The sequence below is a fragment of the Phalacrocorax aristotelis genome, chromosome 12, assembly GCF_949628215.1.
Source record: "Phalacrocorax aristotelis chromosome 12, bGulAri2.1, whole genome shotgun sequence".
Lineage (NCBI taxonomy): Eukaryota > Metazoa > Chordata > Aves > Suliformes > Phalacrocoracidae > Phalacrocorax > Phalacrocorax aristotelis.
In genome coordinates, this window is record NC_134287.1 from 19,583,732 (window position 1) to 19,602,606 (window position 18,875).

Below are 18,875 nucleotides of genomic sequence, written 5' to 3' on the forward strand. Positions count from 1 at the left end.
GGTGGCTCAGGGGTCCCCATGCCTTGGCGGCCTCTCCATGGTCTGTAACCTGGCACTGATCCTGCTTCAGGGCTGCATGGAGGGGAAACCTCTGGGTAGCCATCTCTGTGGGTCATAGATTGCACATGGTATGGTGGTTTCAAACTCCAGCGACATCACTTGCAAGCAGAAAGGCGTAAGCGAGTTGCAGAGGTGCCATAGAACAAGTGCTGAAGGAAGGTTTCTGTGAGGACGGGGATCTTTTTGGAAAGCACTGCAGATGATGCAGGACCGAGAGGACCGCCCTCCTCTACCACAGCGTACTCACAAGTGATGCTCTTTCACTTTTAACTTTCTCTGTTAATAAATGCTTCCCATAATAAATGCATATAAAAAAATTAAATAAGACACAGTCTTTATCTCACAGTCAGGGTATAACAGATATTTAGGGTTATTTCTAACTGTAAATACTCTGGAGGCACTTCGTACTGTACAGACAGAAGCCACACAAATACACAAACACACAAAGCCGGTTTAGAAAGTGACATCAAATCTCTTTTTTATAAATAATCATGGTGCTTTTTTTTTTTAAAGCAAAGCATCTTTGACACTGCCAGGATCCTACCAGGAACAGACTGCAAAATCTTCTCATTCGGAGGAGACCTGGCTGTCGGAACCGATGTCCGTAGCGCAGCTGGAGCTGATGGGCTCCACACTCGCAGCCAGGCTTGCTGTGGGGCAGGGGGATGATGGCAAAGCGGAGGCGACTTCCAGCCCGGTGCAAAAACCCACAGGTTCATGGCAGTCCCCTCCCGTGAGGGAAATAACGCTTCAGAGAAACTCCCAAGCTCCAGAAAGATGGCCAAAGCGGCAGCAAAGCCCAACATTCCCCTTGAGGGGCAGGGTCCCTGCTGGAAAGGAAACAACTTGTACCTGCCATTGGGAAGAGCCTGTGCAAACTCCTGACCTCTCCAGTGCATTTCCTCCCGTCAGCACATAAGGGCTGGCTTTTTGCCAGGTCCCTTTTTGGATAACTTTTCAGGGCTTCCTTTAAGAATGTGTTTTTAAAAATCCATAGGAAATTCCCATATAAAATTATATCCTTACTACCTGATACGAACACCTTGATTACAGTCCCCAGCTGAACTACAGAAGCAGACAGCAACCACAAAGAAATGCTCAGTAAGTATATGGGGGGTATATATACGTGGTGTTTTCTTACTCTTATTTGAATTTCTGTAGATACACATACCAGAAACAGATGCACCTCTTCACCTTCTTTTGCATATGCCATTAAAGCACAGATACATGTAACCCACTGCCGATGCAATGGGGATACCGGCTCGGGGCAGGAAAGCGAAGCACAAGTTTTGCAAAACTCTGGAGCACTCTACTACAAAGTAATCTCTGGACTGAACTAAATCTCGTCCAGGAGCACTCTAGATACAGCTGCAAGTATATAAACTGGTGTACTACAATAAAAAAGTAATATAATAGTAATATGTAGCCTCTGCTGTATACCTTCCATAGCAAATTGTCCATGATTTGATTATTCCCAGGCTGCCAGGGAGGTAAATCTTTGTCTATGAACACCAACCTGTGACTTTTCTCCCTGGCTTACACGTGGGTTAACACAAGCAGCGTCAAGAGGAGCTAAGCAAGGTCTTAGGGTGAAACTCCTAATGGCCACACAAGGCGATGGCAGGCTGGGGTGCCCTAGGGATGCGCTGGCGCCAGGGGCTGGCCAGGGATCCTGAGAAGCAGGAGTGTGGAGCAGGGAATGGGCGGGATGGTGACCCCGGGGGAGGCAGTGGGAGCTGCCAGGGCCCGCAAAAGATGGCAGTGCAGATGGGAGAGTCCATAGGGGTGGTGAGGGATGCTACTAAGAAACCTAAAAGAAGCACCTGGAAGAACAAATGCTTGCTCAGAGCAGCTCAGTTTCTTGTATTCTTTTTTTTTTTTTTTTTAAGAGAGGGATGGGGAAAAAAGGGAAAAAGTCCAGTTAGGGTTTGTGTTGATGGGATGTTGTCCCTGCTCACTGCAGGGGGGTTGGCCTAGATGACCTTTAAAGGTCTCTTCCAACCCAAATGATTCTATGATTCAGACACCATACAGACTCTCAAACCATCCTGCTGCCCAGGGCTGAGCTTTGCAGCTCCTATTAAAAACAGTATGGAGAAGGTAGCAAAAACCCCAATAAACTCCCCTTGAACGTGCTCCATTACCAAGCCCAGTGCTGAAAACTGACAACTGACAGCTGTATGGTTTAGACTGGAAATTTCCCTTGAATAAAAAAAAAAAAAAAGGCAATCCATCAAAGCAAGCACTTGGATTCAGCTTTTGCGATGTGAGAAGTGTTCAAGCACGCTAGCTGTCTGTGTGCCACCGGCACCTCTTAAACTTGCGTTTGCACACTGGTAATGAGTGATTCTGAGTGGAAAACAAAGAAAACGCCTCATTGTGAGATACTTGCAGGAATTAAATTATGCTGGCGTTAACCACTGACATTAGTCCTTCCCATGATGCTGGACAGAAAGTCCTCCAATCTTTTAAGTGAGATATACATAGAGCTTTCTATATGCTGCTCTGCTTTCCTGCTGGCATTTCTGAGATCTGCTGGAGGTTTTCTGTAGATCTCAGGGGAGGGCCAAGATGGTGTCAGAGGAGTTTCTGTGCTGGGGAGGAGAGCGGTTGCTCTTCACTGTTGGCTTACAGCGTTCCCTGTACAGTGATGCTCCTTCTGCACAGATGAGCAAACTAGCGAGACAGGACCGCTTTGCCAGGGTGGGAGCCTGGGCAGTCTTCGGGAAGATAAATCCTCCTCTCCACATCCACCTGTTGTCATCTCAAGTAATTTGTTTGCAGCAAGAAGGGAGAGCAACCCACTGAGGATCCAGTTCAGGCTTTACCTAACACACTTTCCACAAGGACAATGGGGGAGCCTATGGTGAGAGCCCAGCTTGAGTTTAAGAGCCACCCCAAAGCAACCTTTGGCCAAGTGCAAATTGCCAAAAAGGGCTGGCAGCTGCCTTGGTTCCTCCTGCAAATGCTGCAGATGGGCTGCTGGCTGCAGTGGGAGCTGTGACCACCCAGGGAGCACCTGAAGCCCTGGCCTGGGGTGAGGGATGGTATCAAACCTTTAAGCCCACCTGGACATCTCCAGCGTCTTCATTCAAAGTGATAAATGGCGCAGAACTTTCAAGCCATGGGCAGCAAGCGATGCCTTTCACAGTGACGCACAGCAGCAGAAAGAGAAGCACGAGGGCTGTCCCTGAGCCCTGTGAGACACGCTGTGCGTGCTCCCGGGGGCTCTTCCACAGCTTGAGTGACGCTAGCTAGCTACTAAAGGAATATAGATGGTGAGCTCACTCCCAAACCCACAGGTCTTGCCAAGGCTTCATCCCTTGTAAGACCTATTAAAATAGCTCCTGGGCATTTGCCAAGCGCACAAGCCCAGCTGGAACCGTCTGTTCAATGACCCTGTTGCAAGGTCATCCCTTCTGGAGACCGAAAGCAGCCACTCTTCGACCAACGAAAGTGAAACATTTCTGCCTAGGGTGCTGGACCTCTGATAACTTTCTCCCTTCCTATTGCTGCTCCGTCTGCGTCCCCACTGTCAGATCTCCACCACTCTTCCACAGCGAAGATCAAATGAAGGAAACCTCACTGTGGAGAGGAAGCCCGACCACCGCCGCGGTTCCAGCTGTTCTGCTGCGCATTCACAGCCCGTACAGGGCTCCTGCTTTTGTCATGCCAGTTTTGCTTCACTTTTTTCCCGTTTCTTTCCCCATGCCAGTTTGTATCCAGAGCCCTCCGTGCTCTCCCGTTGCTCTTTGAGGAATTTGAGACCAATTCGGCTTAGTGCAGAAAGGATGGCAAAATGGAAATATATGAGTGAGGGAATAACCCTGGGAGGTGCTGAATACCTGCAAATCCCACTCATTTTTCTAAGATAAACACCCTCACTTCCTCGCAGCACTGGATCATAACTAAGCAAGAGAAAAAAAAAACCTAAATACTAACATTCAAAAGCACTTAACTACAGCCTACTTGCTATTAAAGTTGGTTTACTTTTACAACTAATGCTTTATAAGTAGACCATAGGATTTTATCGCAGTCACACTGAAAAAAGAAGGGCACATGTTGAATTCCTGTTGACATTTAAAACAGCCCAGAACCACAAAAACACAGCAAACAAAACTTCAGGCTTGGCAGCGACCACCAAAACCCACCTGCTCCCCACGGGTTAGCAAAGGAAACATGCACTCCACTTACTCCTGCAGCCCCGAGTGTGGCCCCAGCCCGGGTGGGAGGTTCCCCACAGGCAGGGTGCCCTTCCCTGAGCTCCCCAGCTCCTGACCCTTCCGCTTGCACCCAAGGAAGTCACTGAGGCCGCCAGAAAACCCACCGTGGTGGAGGACAACCCCTAAGTGGATACCTCAGCTCAGCACATGCTGTCCTTAACAGAAGTGCTTTCTTGGATCGGGCTGATATCCCCTCAAGGCGCATTATCAAATATTTGCCAGGCGAGAAGGCGCACTGTCACGGGAGATAAAGAAGATTATTGCACCGCACAGCACAGGAAAGATGTACGTGAGAAATGATTTTATCCTTCGGAGGAATGGTTTATGGAGGGAGGCTGTTCGACTTGTGGTTCTTCCCAGCTACGGAGGGTAAGGGAAGCAGCTTATCCAGGAGCATCGTCCCCTGGACACCCCAGCCCAGCAGCTCTGTGTGGGACGGCCCTGAGGGCAACGGCAGAGCTGGATGAACAACCAGCTCATTCCAACCTTCCCCTTGGCTTATACTTTCTGAATCTTACAGAACCCCAATATTTTCTGGGGTTTTTTAGCTTTTTTTTTTTTTTTTTTACTACATATTGGAAAAGACTGGTCCTACCTTGGGCAGGATTTACTGGTTGTGACTGCATTGAGAGTACAGAGCTCTATAGGTAATGTCCTAGCAAAAGTATGCCAAAGAAATTCACTCCTGCTTTGACACATGCTCCTTAACTAAGGTATTTTATTATTTTTAATACCATTGTCTCCCCAGATATACCAGTAAAATGAAGAAGGATCCCACACTGTGCTTGCAGCCACCTTCCCAGAGGAGTGTACTTTGCCAAAGGGGATGATGGGAATGGGGTGACGCAGGGCCCAGCAGCATCTCCCACCCTGACGTCTTCTTCTGAGTCACCTGCGAGGCTGCTCAGTCAGCTGGGAAAAAATCCAACCCATAAGCCCCCCCCCCAAGAAACCTCAATCTCTTTATCCAACTTCTCTGAAAAATGATTTTAGAGATGCCACACAATACAGTCCTTTTCAGCTATTTGTGCCCTCAAGCCATGCATCAATACAGCTGAGACTAAGCTGGATTGAGGGAATTTTAAATTGATGTGTTGGATGATATAGAAGGCTATCAGAAAAAGCACTCCAAAAAGAAAAAAGGAAAATCTCCACACAAAACTGGATTGTAAGCTGAAGATTTCATGAGGTCAGAATGAAAGTACTAAACCTCTCACTGGAAATGTTATTAATAACAGCATCCTATCTCCTGTAACACAGAAACCACGCTGATTAATAACAGTACACTGATTAGTAACAAACTCCCAAATCTTAGAATATTATAATTTAATCACGTTTTTTTTAGACTGAGGGAAAATGTGGTAGCCTGGGCAGAGAACTCTGTATTGTAAACTCAACCTTTGTAAACCTTCTGACTTTGCACCCTTGTAGAGCCTTACCAGCTGCTCATTAATAATTGCTGTATGCCGAGAGCATCTTGAAGTTGCAAAAGGGCATTGGAAGTAGCTCAGAAAGAAATAAGAGCATGTCCATACACTTATGAAGGCTTCTCAGATGCACAAAAGAACACACTTTTGAGATTGCATGTAGAAATTTTGACTCCATGTATACAGATGTCAGGTTTCTACTAATAAACTTCAAGCCAGAAAAAAATCTTCTGTAATTCATGGGTATTAAATCGTTCTTAAAATGTCCACATCAAATTAAACCAAATTAGCTATTTCTTGTCACTTACTTTTAAATTCAGTTCCTTCAAATATCCGTTAAGCCTTTTGAAAATTACATGAATTTTATTCTTAATGTAATGTGCAGTTGTGGAGATCTGAAGAAAAGCATGTGGTCCCAAAAGCATGTGTGTTTTTCTGACTATACAAGTTGGTCTCATACAAGATATTATCTCTCCCCGCAAACCTTGCCTAGCTTGAGTTTTCCTGGCTGAATAAAGATAGCAGAAAAAGTTTAATGATTAACTTTCATGTTCTCTATTTTTCCCCTTTATCAGGCTTTGCCTGGCCATTAGCATTCCTGCCTTGCTGCAGAACACGGGCTGGAGGTCTGGGGGCTGCAGGCACCCACCTGCGGGCAGCACCGGGGACCTCAGCCCGGCCTCCACACACCTCCTCCTCCCAATACATCACCACCTCGACAGCTGCTGGACCTGAACGTGGCTGGAACAACCCAAAACTCATCCAAAAAGATCTTAAATAACGTTGGAGACATAATTTCTGTTGTTCCAGCAGAAGGAAGCTCCAAGTAAGGACTGGAGCAGACGCTGCAGTGCCTCTGGCCACCACACCTTGCCTCAAGGCTTTTGGAGACTGAAACAAACCCCTCCAGAGCTTTCCAGCCAGGCTGTTCTTGGGCCCTGGATAAGCAACACACACTAGGAATGGGCAAGTACACACCTAGTGTTTTTTCTCATCCCTGATCCTAAAAACATTCTCCTCTGATTAGTGACAATCCTCAGCCACACATTTCATATCTTAAATTAAGGCAGCGGACCAAGCATTGCCTACTAAACACCATCACTAACTTTTGTGCCAAAAGTACCTATTTGCCCTGAGACATCGCATCGGTCAGTACGAGTGACAATTGCCCCATTGAGGGTTTCCGCACAGGGTTTTCCTGCATGTCCAGGGTGGCCTCAAGTCAAGGCTGGGCTAAACTCTCATCGTTTTGCAAATCCTACTCTCGTAGCCACTTCATCCCCACCCCTCCTGCACCAGCCAGAGGGCACTCAGCCCAGTCAGCCGTACAAAAGCGTCTTCTGGTTTACGGAACCCATGTTCAGTGTGCAAATACCGCACAGTTCCTTGAATAACAGAGCTTACAACCTCCCTAATTTATCATCAGTGTTCAAAACCCCTCACAAGTAATGATAGATGAAAAAATTATCTTAAAACAGAGCTATTTTAGCTATGAAAATCTAGAAAAATCTTTGCTAATCTACTACATCTTTGAGCAAAAGAAATGCACGCTTCCTGGGTTTCGTAATAAACCAAAAATGAACGTTGGCAGAGCAAGCAAAATCATCTACAAATACAAATCAACCTTTTCTCCTTGTAAGCCAGAGTAGCCCAAGGGATAACGGCACAATCATGCTTCTGATGTATTTACACAGCACATTTCATCTTCATTAATCTAGATAACACACTGGCAGATTCCTGTTTTTTGATTCCAAGAACGAAAAGCTATTCCTGTGCTATGGCAGTTCAACACCCACCTCCCCCTGAACCATGCGGGGCCCCACGGAGGTCTCCAACCACCACCCTGGAGCACTATGGGTGCCTCCTTCCTACCGCCCCCACCGCCTTGGGATGGGGTGGTAGTGCTGCAGCCCTGGCTTGTCCCAGGACTTGTCCCAGCTCCAGGCTGTGTCCCAGCAGCCCCAGAAGTTTACCGCACTCATTTGGTCACAGCGTGGGACACAAAGGACTTCATCTAAGCTTGGAGGAGCCCTGCCCTTGCCTCCCCCCGCTCTGACGCATAGCTTTTCTCACAGGGGCAACCTCAGCAGTGCAACAAGAGCTAAAGGAGAGAGATCAGGATGTTGGAACAAAGCAGTCCTGCTAAGATCTGTATTTTCTCTCTGCTTTTTGTGAGCTGACATTTTGGTCAATAATCTTCTTATTTAAGGTGTCTTATCTTCTTGTGCATGCACAGGATAGCTGCACTGCAACTCCTGCGGCTGCTGGGAGGCATCTCGTACAGACATCCTCAGTGCATTAAGTGACGAATCAAACCCAAAGCTGTAGAGAAACTGACTGTTCTTGAAACCACGTTAAACAATAATGGGCTGAAAACGCATTCATTTTTACGTCTCTTCGCTATCACAGAGAAGAAAGTCACTGCTGATGTAGGTAAGCACAGGCTATGGGTTTATCTAATAATGTATACTGAAGATAGTGAAAAATATTTCAAATTGTCTACAGTTATAAAACTGTAAATCACACTGAATGATACCACTGCAGTAAGCTGTTTTTCTCTAACGGTTTTATATATTTTATCGGTTCAACAAAACCCATCACCTATCAACCTAAAAGCTGTAGTTATATACCCTATGGTTATTACCGATTAACTGATTTTTTACATTTTAAATTGTGCCACAAACCCACCGGAAGAGCGAGATAAGGCAAAATGAACTAATCAGATCTAATTTCTTTCTTGGGAAGGAGGTAAGCGAGGGGGAAAAAAGGGAGAGTCCTGCACTGAGGTTTCAGAAAGTTGACAAAGTTCCCTGCCTTGCAGTAGAAAGCACTTGGCAAAGATGGAGGCTGATGCATCACACCCTTGCCTACAAATCTGTACATTTGATTACATCATAAAAATTACAGAACATATCAAATGAACTGAGTGGACTAAGAAAACTCCCTGGAATCATGAAAAAGAAGGGTCCTGCTGCAACAATGATCTTACGTAGTGCCTGTGTCCTAGGGGATGCCCAAGGCCCTTGCACATTAGCTGCCACTGACATGAAACCACCCCGCTGGCTGTAATGAAGAGGCACAGTCTACGTGGCAAAGAGGTGAAGTCAGACATGGTACTCATCAAGAAACCCAGCTAAACGAGCATTTTAGAGTCTCACACACAAATATGTCTGTTTTCATGGTTCATTCCACAAATACCCAAGAGGTAAACTGTACAACACTCAGTGTAATCTACTCCTCTAATTAATACAGTACAAGGAAAAACCCAATATTGTGAAAAAATCTATAGCACATGGCCAGCCGACTTTCTTAAAGAGTATGGAGGTGGCTTCGTAATTACCCTCAAACCCCTTTCCATTTAGTGGCATTACTTTCAGCAAGAGTTTTCCCACACCTCTCCCTGGTTCTCAGCCCAACAAATGGGTCACCTTCCTTGACCTGTTGACCCCTCTGCAAGCAGCCAAATTCTGTACTCATTTGTTTCCCTAGTACCCTCTTCCATCAGAAGGGAAAAGGTGATCCTTCTGCAGTAACTTGTTAGAAGTTGCTCTCAACAGAGGGATCACCTAAAAGATACACAGATCTCAGGCACAGGGTCTGGAGATGATTTTGTGAATTTTCTCAAACAAGCTATTTTGTTGCTCCTTGGAAGAAGCAGACCTTGAGAGAGGTGCACTGAAGCAGGTCCCTCTCAATGCCTTGTTCAAAGTCTAGCCAGCTGACACTGATGGGTTTCGAGATGATTTTTGTTTTGCTTTTTATGTAAGGGAAGGGTCACAATTCTGGAAGGACTCCTTGTCAAGCTCTCATCCAATGAGCGTGATGGATCTTGTGTACCAAACACAGCCATGCTGCTGTGCTCTCCAGCAGCCCCACAGGAAGCGTTGGAGAGGATGATGGACAGATACCCATGACAGAAATATCTCATCATCTTCTGCCTCCTTACTTCAGGCTGAGCTGGTGAACCAGGCTTGCTGCCAGCATTAGGTGCAGAGCGCTCACCAGCACTCCTCCCCGGCATGTGCCTGGATTCAAGCGTTCAGCCAACTTGAGACTGCTTCGCTGTTTCTGCCCGTCAGGCACATTAACAAAAAATCAGTTGCTACTTCCTTGCGATTCACATAAGGAGCGCCTGGAGTCAATGGGTTCAGTGTGGGGATCATTCAAACCAGCTGTGGCCAGTGAAAAGAATCCATTCTTCATTCCTGTGACCAGGCTTGCTAGAAAGTAGGGAGCAAATGTTCCACCCAAAATAGTTTTGGTCTGAGCACAAGAGAAGCTATTGGCAACAACAACGTTGAAAGAAAGAGTGTCTTAGCATCAGGCTCAGATGCCTTGCAAATGTATTTTATATCCTCTACCCCAAACTATATTTCTTTCTGCCTGTAACAGGCTACATGCTTTAACCGGCTCTGGCAGATTGCTGAGTGTCTTTATTTTGGCTAGTAGAGAGCTCCCTTCCATATGGGACCTATCTAGGATGGAAAGCAGATCTACTGGGATGGAGAGCCCAACCGCAGCTGAGCATCGGGCCACCACGACCCTCCACTGCGAAGCCAAGTCATGCAGGAGTCCTGGGCAAAGGGTGCAAATCGAGCAGCCCCATGGCTGCCCACCTCTCCCTGGAGCCACGTGGCCCAGCAGGGGTGTGGGTGTGTTCCCCCACGCTGGCCATGCAGTGCAGTACCTACATCACGCAGGCACCAGCTGGGTGTGCTCTCCTCCCCGGCTTCCCGGTTTACCCTGGACTGATGGGGCAGAGCAGGCTCTGGGCCAATCCTCCTCCATGTCGTATGCGTGCATCACCATCCCTCCATGCACCCGGTTTTACTGCAAGGATGCTCGGAAAGTATTGCAACAAATGCTGCTTTTCTCAAAGACCTGTAAACTGCCGCAGGGACCAGGTGTGAACGGCTAGGTCTTTGTGGTTTATTTTTAACCTACAACGAAGTCGAAAAGCAGAAGGTGCTGCCATTGCTAGGGTCGCAAAGGTAGAGTAGCAGACACGAAGAGTTCCCTCTGGGTGAGTAACCAGACCTGATCTGAGCGTTTCCTCTGGGTTGACTGGCAAGAGCAATTAATCCTGACGCAGTGCATATGTTCCAAATTTTGTGTACTTCAGAAACGAAACGAGAAAAAAAGTTATTGTGCTTCACTGTGAAATATCAAAAGCACCGAACTGTGATGCATTACCATGGCATTGTCTACAGGACTCTCACCCAGCTCAAGGCTGACAAGAGGAGCTGGCACACAGACATTAAGAAGCGCATATATTCTTTCCTCACACACCCGGTACTTTTGCACAGTGCAATAATGCGTGTGAGTGTCTCCATCCTCTCCATACAGTTACCAGTGCAGGATGAAGTAAGGACAATGCCCGTTAACAAAAGATACAGGAGAGGATAACAATTAAGATAAAGATTTGCATTTATAACTGTCACAATATAAAGGAAATCATAAACCCCTGCAAGATGAGTTTCTAATTCGGTCTTAATCTCACTGGGCATAGCCGTGCCAGCGCCAGCTCCCTCTCCGACTCCTTTCTGTTGGTCAGGACAAGCCTTTTACCAAATCACAACAGCTGGCTGGAGCAACCCTCCACCTCCTCTTTCTTGCTACAACTCTCCCTTAGAGCATGATGACTTTTAAATCCTTTCAGGCTCAAAGCCCAGGAAACAGTAAAGCCCAGCACAAAGTGATATTTATTTCTCATAACTATTTTTTTCATATAAGAATCCAATAGAAAAATAACCTCAGCAGTATTTGTCATAGCCAGAGGTGGATTTGAAGCTCTGATAAAGTGTGTGTGCTGCACACAGCGGTGCTTGGTGCAGCATGCCTGCTTCTTAACAGAGTTAAAGGAAAAGCCTGCCCTAAGCCAAAGCTCCTATCCTCCTTCAGCTGTAGTAAAGAGTGACTTAAAATCTTTAGGCGAGCTGGAAACGTCGGTATGGACAAAGAAACTCAAATGAACAGTCACAATGGCTGCAGAGTGGTTTCCTTAATTAGAAAGTTGGCTGCGTTTGTGAGGAGGAGGAAAACAACGCTACAGACAGCCAAGGCAAAGAGCAAGTAAAAACTGTAGCACATGCAGCTCTGGAGGAAACAGAAACTGGCTCCATCAGCCCCCCAGATCCTCCAAAACCACTCGTAATTATTAGGCTGAAAATCAAGCGTGGTCCTGCTGCTGAATCAGAGCAGTACAAGCTTGTGAATGTGACTTAGCCTTAATTAATACATTTTGACAAGGCTCAAAACACTCCCCAGGCAATTTGAGAGACCGTAAAAAATCAAGGAACTGACAGGTTTTGACCTTAAGATGTCAAATACAGAACTGTTGTCTAGTTTTGATGAGCTGTCACTCTATCCCCTGGACACCCCTACTGCAGCTAAGCTTTTCACATAATGGGCTGCAACCACACAACGTGGTCCACGAGACTACTGGCACGTTCTCAGAGCACCAGTCAACCCAGCTTCGGCAGTGCCTGAGAATCCCTCTCGATGCAGCGGCAGTGGTGGTCTTCTCAGCCCTCTGCTCTGGTGCTTGGTGATGGGCAATGGGAGAGTACAAAGACATCCAGCGCTGTGCGACCAAGGGTAAGGAGGCCTGAGAAACCCACACCTTGCTGCTCGTGTGCTGGCCAGGTCTGCCTGGCTGTCCATGGACAGCCAGTGTGCTGTTGCAGAACTAGAGCCGCATAGCAAATGGAAAACACTAACCAGGAAGTTTGTGCGCTTTTTTAAACAGCGGACCAGATCCCATCCTGAAAGCATAACAAACAAGAGACATTTCAGACTGTGCACACCTCTCAAGCCAGCGCAGGGTACATCCTGACAGAGGGGATAACTGTACAGAAAAGCGTAGAAAACCACAGGTAGCGAAACTGCAGCTTTCCCCTGTGCTGGTCGCATGCAGATCTGTCAATCCAACCAGCACCTGACACCTGCAATCAGAAAGAAGCTGATACCTGTCATGCTGAGATGATCGAGCATCCCGCTATGGAAATTCAAATGGCCAGTGCCAAAACAGTGCTCTGGGAGAAGAGGCAGCTGTGCCATGTGTCTGGGGAGACCAGGAAGGCAAAACAAGAAAATGCTTCTTGGCTGCAGCAGAAAACCAACATACTGTTGCCCCTCCTAAGCACAAGACTCTGGCCAAGGAGAAACATGGGTCATGGACCATTTCCAAGGGTGCACTTGAGATGCTCTTACTGTAATTGAACATGAAGCTGTGGTCTCCCAGGGATGTGCAGGCTCCTCGCTGTGGCGGGCTGCCACCGTGTGTGACTGAGTACAGGGTCTTTGTGTTTTTTCTGCTTCGAACCAGCCACCAGAATGAAATGAAACACAGGTGTCTGACGGGAGGGAGACTGAGCGGCACGGCTGTGGTGTGCAGGCAGGTGACCGGAGAGTGATGGCAGCCGGAAAGCTGAGTTTTCAGAGTGTGGCTCCAAAACAGAAAATCTCAGAGGACACACTTGTGATCTTCTTCCATGCAGGAGATAAAAAAGAATCATCCCAAACTGGACAGGGAGAGGTGCAGCTCCTTGGAGGGTCTCTGTCCTGAACACCTCTGCAGCAGGAAGGTGGCCATCACCCCAGGAGACCTGCAAAATTACCTTAGATCTGACACGCAGGAGCTCTGCATGGCTTGATACAAAGCAGCAAAGAACAGGTTACACATTCTGTTTACGAGAAAATTAATCTTAAATAATGTGGAGTGAAATCCTGGATCTGGGAATCAATTTTTTTTTTTTTTTTTAAATTTTAACTTGCTGTTTTGCCAAATTCTGAATGAAAATCATTGCTCAGACCCCCAAGGGCTCATGACCCACTTACCAAACACGGCACTGCTGTATTTAGATGGACTCGAGTCAGAGTATTTCTAACACCATGAAGGGCAGAAGCGAGAGGCAAACAAACAAAGCATGTAACTATGCCAACTTGAGAGGAGGAGTGTACAAAAATTCAAAACATAAACATTTCGTGAATGTTCAAGGCAACGTTGTTCCCAAGCATGGAATACCTTCCTAGAAACTGGCTACGTTTAGAGCACTGTCTGTCCTGCTGCAGTATTTTGGTTGGCTTACTGTTGCTGATTCTCGTATTTTCCCCTTTCTTCTGCTCTCCTACCTTCTCCTTCCTCTCCCACTTCTCCAGATGTGTTTGCACCAAAGGAAAGCTGCTCCCGTTGACTCTGTGGGGCAGTTTCCAGCCTTGCCTACGCGCAGCGGTGCTGGCAGCCTGGCTGCTGCCTGGGCCGGCCGGCATTTCTTAGTACGTACTTCTTGTTCAGTACTGCAGTGCCTTGGCTACGTGCCTTATGAATGGATTAAACAAACAAATAGGTAAGAGGCATATTAACTCAGCATGCCTAATAACTTCCCAGAGTGGGAGTAAAGGAAATCGGAGATTCCCCAGGAAACTGTCCTGGAGTGCGAGTATGGCCAGATTCTCCCCATTACAGGGGGCATCACGGAGAGGAACCATGTACTCTTGGCACCTGGTGCTGGCCATCCATGACAGAACCATAAAATCACCAAAAGCAAGACAGGGATTGCATTGCAAAGTCCAGCTGCTGGTCTGGGGCCTGAGGGCTCTGGGAGGAGTGCGAGAGGCTTTTCAGGAGGAGTTAAAGCAGCATTCTTCCTTACTGGCATCTGACGCTTCTTCCTTCCTGGAGCAAAAGCAGCTCACTGTCCCCTGGGAGAATGCTGGAGCATCTCCTTTGGCTCTCACTAAGTGCTCTGCAACTTCCTGTACTGTAAACTGGCTACATAAAACGAATCTGCACTGTGCAAAGCCTCGTGAGCACCGAGCCTTGTAGGAGCCAATGTTGTTTCTCCCAATCCTTCTGTGAGATCTGCTTTCCATATGTCTCTGCCGATGTGCTTGCCTTCTTCATGACTGCGAAAGACCAGTCTCCCTCTCCGCTGATCCTACCCCCCTCCCTGCCTCAGCCAGCCTGCCGGCTGCACATGAATGCACATGGATGGGCACCAAATGGTCGGGTTCGCTTTTCTCAGCACCACTCTTCTCTCTAATGCCATCACTCCTAGGGACGTAGCACCATGGCTACGCGTTGTCTCCAACCTCCGCCTGAGCAGTCCCACTGCCATACCAGGGACAGAAGCCACAGTAGGATGGGACTTCCTGTTGCATTTCCCAGGACAAAGCTCATCCACTACCAAGAAATATCTACCAGGAAACAAAAATTCAGTTTCAGAACTACGTACAAGTTACAGAAGTCATATTTACTACCAACTTCCCAAATTCCCTCTTCTCCACATGCCACCTTAGAAGAACAAGAAAGTTGAATGGATCTGCTCTGGATTTCTCTCACATCTGCACATCCTTTACAAGGTGTTCTTACTTAACAAAGCACCTGGTTTTCACCCTGAGCACTACCTTCCCTCTGACAAATATCTCTGTTTACAGGCTGGAACTTTATCATATCGAGTCACAACCAAATTCATTATCACCATGCACTCCTGTTAATATTTCACAACTGCCATTTCTCTTTCCCCTCCTCAACTGCTGTCACAATTCTCATTGCCATTAGCTTTCACAAGTGACTTCCTTCAGTTTATTGTAGTCCACAGTGCCACTAATCTTAAAAGTATCGCAAAATATAGATAGACAGATATGCCACTTCTGACGTCTTCTGCCACGTCTGAGGACCTTCTCCAAACCCCTCTGTAAAACACCCAGCTCTGCCTTTCCCATGGACCCCATCCCTCCTTCTCCAGGGAAAAGCCACCACTCCTTGGCCACTATTCGTGCTTTTGTGGTGCAGCAGCCAAAAAAGCTCCTTCTGTGCCTCCTGCTCCGCAGGTCTTGCATATCCAGCTCTGCTCCGCTGCTGTCACATCATGTCCCTCCTCCTGCTGCTGTAGCGCATCCCGTCCCCTCACCTGGGGTCCTTTCCTCTGGGGCAGCCAGGGGCTCAGCCTGTTCTGGGACCTCCCACGTCCCTCCCATGACTTCCCACCTGCTTCCAGCTAGAAGTCCTCTCCTGCGGCTTTCTTGGAGATGCAAAAGCCTCAGATTTTCTCCCTTTCTGCTTTAATAACCTCTAACTCTGGAGTGCTTTTTCTGTTTCAGGAGACCTGGATGCTCTTTCCAGCCACCTTCCAGTTCTCTGTGCACTTTCAGATTTCCATGCTAATTCTCCAGACTTCGTGTAGTTCCATCAAGTTTAAAGCCCCAGTTTTTGCTCTTCACACAGCTACCATGCCGCTGTGCCTAGCGAGGCATGTATGGCAACCCAGCCATTTATAATGGTCAAAAAGCCAGAACAGTTTATCTACTCTTTTTGTACAGCACCCTCTCTACAGCAGAGCACAGTGGGTCCCTATCTATGAATCATTTTCATTTTCTGAGTTATTTTTTTTCTTGGGAGCATCGCAGTGAGCTAGTCAGGCTGGCTTATCTGTTCATTAATACGAGCAGAGGCCAGCCTGACACATCACAGTTTTAGGCTGAGTAAACCGAAAATGTGGTAAGTTGCCTAATCAGAACGAGAACATGAATATTATGATTTCACGTAAAACTGAAATATCGGAAACGAAGAAAATAGAAACATTCAACCATATGCACAATGAAACTACTTTTAAATGGCAAATGTCCAAACCAGAACAATAGTTCTTAACACACAGCCAAGGCTAAACCTCAAAGTCAGGCTGACAATGCAGAAAGAACCGAAAACTAAAAGTCAACATCAGTGCTGATCGGTACTATATTTAAAAGCAATTTGAGCTTTAATAATTCAAGAGAATTTAATTTTCCGGTAGTAAGAAAGGTGGAAATCTTTTTTTTCCCAAAGCCGGCCGTGGATGGCTATCCTGCCTCTGTAAGGTACACGCCACGTTGCAGCACGTGCCGGGTGTGGGGCCAAGCACACGCACGCACGCCTCAGTGTTCTCTGGATCAGGCCCACAAACCACAGAAACTGAGATCAAGCAAAAAATCCTCTAACAGATTTAACATGCAACATTTGAAACCGAGCAATATTACTGATATTTATTTTACCGCTAAGCCCTCTATTAGAATTTTATTTCGGAAATTTTCAATTGCAAACTTACAAGTGTTCAGTGGAATTCCTTTTTGTGTCTTCAAACTGTTAATATCAGCCCCGCTCCTAATAACCTAACTCCTGAACGTACAGAGGAAAAACAGCACTTCATGAAATATTGATACACACTAGGAAATTTGACAATTATCTCCAGAGCTCCTTGGTAAAATCTGAAAGCAAATAAATATCAAACATTTCCTGTACTCATTAAAATACTGAAAAACAGAGAAAGCAAGCTACTCATTATCCACTTGACAAATATAACTTATTATTTTTAATAATGCACAGGCATTCAACGCATGAAATTTACAGCTTCTCTTGCTTAAAGAAACCACTGGTTTTGTAGATCTAATTTTAAGAAATGCAATAAAAGTAAGTTACGTGGAGCTGGTTGCTTTGGCAGGGGAGGGTAAAATCATCCTTCTACTGAAACCAATGGCAAAACTACCACATTTTAGATGGAAGCACGACTTCACTCACTGCCCTATTTTGGAAGTTGCTTGTCCAGAAAGAAATTCCCCCCAAATTAGAAATATTATTTTTGCTGGTGTCTCTCATGCAAGCTTGGGAAACAGAAAACTGGAGTAAAAAAGAGCTCATGAGCCTGAGTGTAGGCTGCTAGTCCCCATGATAGATCTCTGTATCTTATTTAAGGCCAGTGAGAGGATGCACAGGCTCGCCCCCTGGCCAGAGCATGGCACGGGAGATGCGACACTGCTGCTCAGGAACGCGTGCTTGTAGGATGAACGGCAAGTACAGAGAGCACCTTCCCTTTCTGAATAAATACAAACCATAATGGGAAGACTTTCAATGCAGACAATGACAGGTTGCTTGGCATTGCATTACAGTGCAATCATCAGTGTTATTACAGCAATTCTGCGTTCTGGACCTTTTAGCCCTGACTGCAGATGAAACAGAACCACAACCACTGCAAACTAGAACAAAATGGAAATTTAAGATTCTTAAGCCAAATGTTTCAGCTGTTAACAACTTCCACTCTTATGCAGGTTCACACATGAGCAAGAATTCAAAGACAGAGAAAGCTTGAGATCAACAGGAATTGGAAATGCTGGCCAGGTGGGATAACTAAAACTAGATTTCAGCTTTCCCGATTATTTCAGTGTCCCAACAGGATGGTCTAGATGCTGATAAGCTCTCTGCTGTCCACACTGTCCACACTCTCTTTTGTCTTTCAGAACACATAGTGATCAAGATTTCTTTCATTGGCAAAGCAAAATATAGGCACTTGCAAGAACTACTGTACTTTTCAAATATTCATTTAAAACGTGATGATAAAGCATTCAGAGGAAGGCAGAGACACAACAAATGACTGTGTGTGACATCTCTGTTACTGGGGTTTTTTCATTATGTGCATACCAGTGAGAGACTCCAATAAGAGACTGGACCATGATAAGAAAAGGCTGATAATCTATAGTCGCTAACAGAGCATGTAGGAGGCAGCTTGAAACCGCTCGGGGATTTGCAGTATTAGAACAAGAGTCAGGAAATGTGTTAGGGTTAAGAAGGCGAGCAAGGTAGTCAAGGGGGCATCATCAGGTTCTTGCATCCTGATATGCCTCCCGGCACGAAGGTAACCCACCTGGAGATACCACCTTCACATCTGGAAAATACATGCCAAACGCTTCAACAGGACCTCAGTTTTGATATTCTTTTTCTGACTTCTTTTTATTGAAAAGTATATCCTAAATTGTTACTTATTGTTGTGTTTGCTGTCTAAACGAAGTTCCTTCTGCTTATTTACTTGCGAAGTTGGTACAACAACCTAGGAAATAATAAATTGCTTGATAACCAAAACAAGCCACTTCTGGCAAACAATGAAGAATCTGCAGAAGTACTGATCCAAATGGATGATGACTGATACACTGATTATATTTTTCAGAGTTTTTCTCCCCATTTTCATGTGTATATGTATCTACATATATAAATAAAACATGAGAACGCCACCTTGGCTGTTCATATCAGTATTTACCAAGGATCTCCACTGGCTCCAACTATTCAGGTAAGCCCTGCTGGTTTCCTTCTTACAGTGACAACCTGCTTATCTCTCAGATTACAGAGCCTAAACCACCC

The 18,875-nt window shown here is 46.2% G+C and overlaps 1 protein-coding gene across 2 annotated transcripts in view; it reads right to left on the reverse strand.

Annotated features, from left to right (window-relative positions):
- The window catches only part of CTBP2 (C-terminal binding protein 2), a 144,037-nt gene that overhangs the window by 19,619 nt on the left and 105,543 nt on the right, over positions 1 to 18,875 (reverse strand). Inside the window, exon 1 of one of the 2 annotated variants that reach the window (XM_075107632.1) lies at positions 12,923 to 12,950. The exons of the other annotated variant lie outside the window; for it this stretch is intronic. Within the exon in view, the coding sequence (XP_074963733.1) occupies positions 12,923 to 12,935 (13 nt within the window). The 5' untranslated portion in view covers positions 12,936 to 12,950. Of the gene's footprint in view, positions 1 to 12,922; positions 12,951 to 18,875 lie in introns of those variants that run through there. 2 annotated transcript variants of the gene reach the window in all.